Source organism: Papio anubis, chromosome 8 (genome assembly GCF_008728515.1).
Source record: "Papio anubis isolate 15944 chromosome 8, Panubis1.0, whole genome shotgun sequence".
Taxonomy (NCBI): domain Eukaryota; kingdom Metazoa; phylum Chordata; class Mammalia; order Primates; family Cercopithecidae; genus Papio; species Papio anubis.
In genome coordinates this window covers 116934999-116940066 of record NC_044983.1, presented here as the reverse complement: position 1 = coordinate 116940066, position 5068 = coordinate 116934999, and the positions used below count along the sequence as shown (strand labels likewise).

General features: G+C 37.1%; 1 protein-coding gene across 1 annotated transcript; it reads left to right on the top strand.

The window, feature by feature from the left end:
- The first annotated feature begins 1522 nt into the window (after positions 1 to 1522).
- Positions 1523 to 4814, top strand: LOC116276403 (hyaluronan synthase 2). The gene has a single exon (XM_031669718.1). The coding sequence runs from the start codon at positions 1833 to 1835 to the stop codon at positions 2826 to 2828; it is 996 nt and encodes a 331-aa protein (XP_031525578.1). The 5' UTR covers positions 1523 to 1832; the 3' UTR covers positions 2829 to 4814.
- The last annotated feature ends 254 nt before the right edge of the window (positions 4815 to 5068 follow it).

Here is a 5068-nt window from a genome sequence, read left to right as displayed (position 1 = left end):
AGTAGAGACGGGGTTTCACCATTTTCGCCAGGATGGTCTCGATCTCCTGACCTCGTGATCCGCCCGTCTCGGCCTCCCAAAGTGCTGGGATTACAGGCTTGAGCCACCGCGCCCGGCCCTAATATTTCATGTTCTGCTAAAAATTATTTCATTACAAGGATTAAGAAATAGAAATATGAGCCAGATGCAGTGACTCACACCTGTAATCCCAGCACTTTGGGAGGCTGAGGCAGGTGGATCACCTGAGGTCAGGAGTTTGAGACCAGCCTGACCAATATGGTGAAACCCTATCCCTACTAAAAATACAAAAATTAGCTGGGCATGGTGGCGTGTGACTGTAGTCCCAGCTCCTTGGGAGGCTGAGACAGAAGAATTACTTGGACCTGGGAGGTGGAGGTTGCAATGAGCCGAGATCATGCTCCTGCACTTCAGCCTGGGTGACAGGGTAAGACTCGGTCTGAAAAAAAAAGAAAAAAGAAACAGAAGTATGGTAAGAAATTGACATATATCTTATACCTATATACCTAAAGGATGATCAATATGTGGTTGATTAAAAAAAAAAATCTGAGTCAAAAAGGAATAAAAAAAAACAGCGACTCAAATTTATACTAGTGAGAGAGGCAAAGAAAGGATAAGTGGTTTTCCAATATTGTTCATCATTTGTTATTGATGAAGAAACAATGAAACAAATATTAATGGAGATAATTTGACATTTGGAAAAATGAATATGTGAAAATATGTGAAGATTAAAATAAGATTGCCTTGCAAATATGAGGTTAGATTTTAGCAAAAGGTAAGAAAGCACATGGAAAATAGACTTTAAAATTTAGATATTATCTGGCTGTATAACCCATTTTAGATATGTAGTTTGATAGCAAAGGCAAAGAAATTACATTAGAAGGGACATAAAAATAGCCTGGTGATTTTAAAGAAAAGGAAGCTTGCAAAATCCAGACGAAAACTGAACAAAATTGAGACAGAGGAGAGAATTTAGAAATATTGCCAAAAAAGCTGATAATTTTCAATAGCCTTTATAAAAAGCATTATTTCACGATTCAAATTTTGCAGGAAGGCCATGGGAAACTCTCCTATTGCTGGTATTGCCAAAAAGCATGGATAAAGGAGAGGAAAATTAATAGCCAAGGATAGGATCAGTTTGAAATTAACCAGCACAGGAGGAACTGGGACCCAAAAACATTCATATCTTAGATGTTATGAAAGAGTGCCTGGGAGAAAAGAGTTTAGGAATTGAGAACTAAAGCCTAAAAAAAAGATCTCAATTTGGCCGGGCACGGTGGCTCACGCCTGTAATCCCAGCACTTTGGGAGGCCGAGGTGGGCAGATCACCTGAGGTCAGAAGCAAGAGGAGCCTGGCCAATATGGCAAAACCCCGTCTCTACTAAAAATACAAAAATTAGCCAGGCCTGATGGCGCCCACCTGTAGTCCCCAGCTACCGGGGAGGCTGAAGCAGGAGAATCACTTGAACCAGGGAGGTGGAGGTTGCAGTGAGCCGAGATCATGCCACTGCACTCCAGTCTGGGTGACAGACTGGAGTGCAGTCTCTAAATAAATAGAGACTCCATCTCTAAATAAATAAGTATCTCAATATGATAACACAACAAACAGAATAAGAATAGCAGAAAGAGGATAGAGGATGAAGTAGAAAAAGATATTCACCGTCAAAGAATCGCAACACATGCATACAACGTAACAAATTAGTAGCAGAATCAGAGAATCAGAGAAAACATAAAATAACCACACCAAAAAGAGGAAGGATGCCAAAATAGGAGAATAAAATAACAAATCTTACTCCAGGTAGTTACCTCAGGGGATGGAACAGGTTTTGCTAGAATTTTTAGCTAAAGCTTACCTTTTACTTATGTTTTTCTTCTTGCAGATTTTAAACAAGTATGATTCCTGGATCTCATTCCTCAGCAGTGTGAGATACTGGATGGCTTTTAATATAGAAAGGGCCTGTCAGTCTTATTTTGGGTGTGTCCAGTGCATTAGTGGACCTCTGGGAATGTACAGAAACTCCTTGTTGCATGAGTTTGTGGAAGATTGGTACAATCAAGAATTTATGGGCAACCAATGTAGCTTTGGTGATGACAGGCATCTCACGAACCGGGTGCTGAGTCTCGGCTATGCAACAAAATACACAGCTCGATCCAAGTGCCTTACTGAAACACCTATAGAATATCTCAGATGGCTGAACCAGCAAACCCGTTGGAGCAAGTCCTACTTCCGAGAATGGCTGTACAATGCAATGTGGTTTCACAAACATCACTTGTGGATGACCTATGAAGCGATTATCACTGGATTCTTTCCTTTCTTTCTCATTGCCACAGTAATCCAGCTCTTCTACCGGGGTAAAATTTGGAACATTCTCCTCTTCTTGTTAACTGTCCAGCTAGTAGGTCTCATAAAATCATCTTTTGCCAGCTGCCTTAGAGGAAATATCGTCATGGTCTTCATGTCTCTCTACTCAGTGTTATACATGTCAAGTTTACTTCCCGCCAAGATGTTTGCAATTGCAACAATAAACAAAGCTGGGTGGGGCACATCAGGAAGGAAAACCATTGTGGTTAATTTCATAGGACTCATTCCAGTGTCAGTTTGGTTTACAATCCTCCTGGGTGGTGTGATTTTCACCATTTATAAGGAATCTAAAAGGCCATTTTCAGAATCCAAACAGACAGTTCTCATTGTTGGAACGTTGCTCTATGCATGCTATTGGGTCATGCTTTTGACGCTGTATGTTGTTCTCATCAACAAGTGTGGCAGGCGGAAGAAGGGACAACAGTATGACATGGTGCTTGATGTATGATCTTCCATGGTTTGACGTTTGCAGTCACACACAACACCTTAGTTCCTCTAGGGGCTGTACAGTATTGTGGCATCAGATAATGCCACCAAAGGAGACATATCACTGCTGCTGGGACTTGAACAAAGACATTTATGTGGGTTTATTTTCATTCTGCCAAAGTAAAACAATACATCAACAAGAAGAAACTCAGATTTAACCTGTTATTTCTATGAAAATGGGATGAATTCTTTGTTTATGCACTTTTTCTTTACTGTGCATCCGCCTGAAAGTGTTTTGCCCTATATACCTCACTAGCCATGCTTTATGTGGGTTATCATGGAAGAAAAGGATTTTGGAAACTCAAGGAAAAGTTCTTTCAACCTATACAACCTAACTTATGGACTGTTTTGATAGATAATTTTTTTTTTTTAAGGAAGAATTTTCTTTTTAACTTTACCAAATGAAATGCCAAAGGAAGTTTTAAAGGCCGTTGGCTGTGCTGTATTTTGATATAATTGTACTGTGTTTTTAAATTTTGTATGCCAATCTTAAAGACAAATTTTGCATATTCTATATTTTACTTCTCTGCCAAAATAAACCTGTTCTTCCTTTTTTAAAATAAAATAAGTTCTTAAAAAATTTATACTTAAAAAATCCTGCCCAAAATGTGAAGCTTGGTTGACTGATGTTTATGATAGAAAGAATAAAATGTTTCTCTCTCTCTACCTTTTAAAATTGAATAGTTTATTTCTGTGAAAAAAGTATTTAAACTTTCAACATTTTAACTTTTTGTTTTTATTTCTTTTACAAAAGGCCAATATACCTGTCACACTTTGGAAGTAAAAATACACACTTTCGTGTGTACGTTAAAAAAAAATCATTGAAAATCAAGGCCAAAGGCAGTGCAATTTTTTCATAAGATTTTTTTAAAAAGGGAATGATAGTCTTTGAAAGAAAACAGTAGGCATCCAGCACTGGACGAAACATGGGTATCAAAGGTGAATAATCTTTGGAGATTCTCGCATTGTTTTCCCAGACCAACTCAAGTGGAAAGTGGAGAAATTATCTGTATAATTTGGACACATACAATGCAGTTTATCAAAGGTTTTGTTCTGTGGCCTGAATTTACTGGGTCCTACCTATACATTGAACATGTTTTGCCTGTCTTTTTTTTTTCAACTTGCCAGTTCACTTTACATGTTAGTATAATGTTTACACAGGTGAGTTGGATAAATTATAAAACACATAAATTCAAAATTGGCAGATAGAATCACCAAGTATCTATCCTCTTTTACTTTAAAATGAGGAATTTTTTTTTTTTCTAAATTATACAGATCATCGCTTCCTATTTCCTGTTCTGGACCTGTATAAAAATGTCTACACAGTAAAAGTGACATCAAGGTTTAATAAGTATATCAATGATTGGCACATATAAAAATTATTGAACCACATACTCTGAACTTGGCCAATATAGTTACTACAAGGCCTCCATTATCCAGTTTTATTTTTTTACACGATTGACCTTGCATTGTAGCTGGTGCTGTGTAGACCTGTGTTGAACAGAATATATGAATAATTGAATAAACAGCATTATGGTGAGGCAGAGACACATGGAGAAGTGTTAAAAAAAAAAAAAAGGGCTTCCTGCCTTTCTGCCTCTTTTTTATGCAGTCATCTATGTTACATCTATCCTGCCTAAGAAAAAGCTGCACATTCTACCTTCAGAGTACAAAAAGGTACATCTTCTGAAACTCAAGACTCTCACTGATTGGAGAGCTTGTGGGAAACAATCACACCATGCCAATAAATGAGACGAAAACTTGAGTTTGCCTTTTTAACTATTTATGTTCTAAGTTAAGCTTTGATAACATTCAAATGTCAAATTCTCTCATTCTTATAAAAAGTTGAATTAATTGCCTGTATTTATTTTAGCAATTATTCAATGTATTTCCAGTATAGGATGTATAGTATAATTAATTTTTTGTAAATAAAATATTTTTGATAAGATAATTGCCTTTTTTTTAAGGGAAGGGGGAACTTTGTTTTCCTGATTATAATGGTATGAATTTAGGAAGGGGGGGTTAAAAAAATGATTGTTGGTAAAAAATAATACGTCATTTAATGTTACTTATTATTAGGTAGAAATCCCCAAAATTGGTGTGGTTTGGAAATCTGGAAAACCAGAGAGAGAGGAGAGAGACTGCTTAATTATCATTTCCCTTGTCTATAATTTTCTCTTCTGCTTCCCTTGAAAGCAGCAC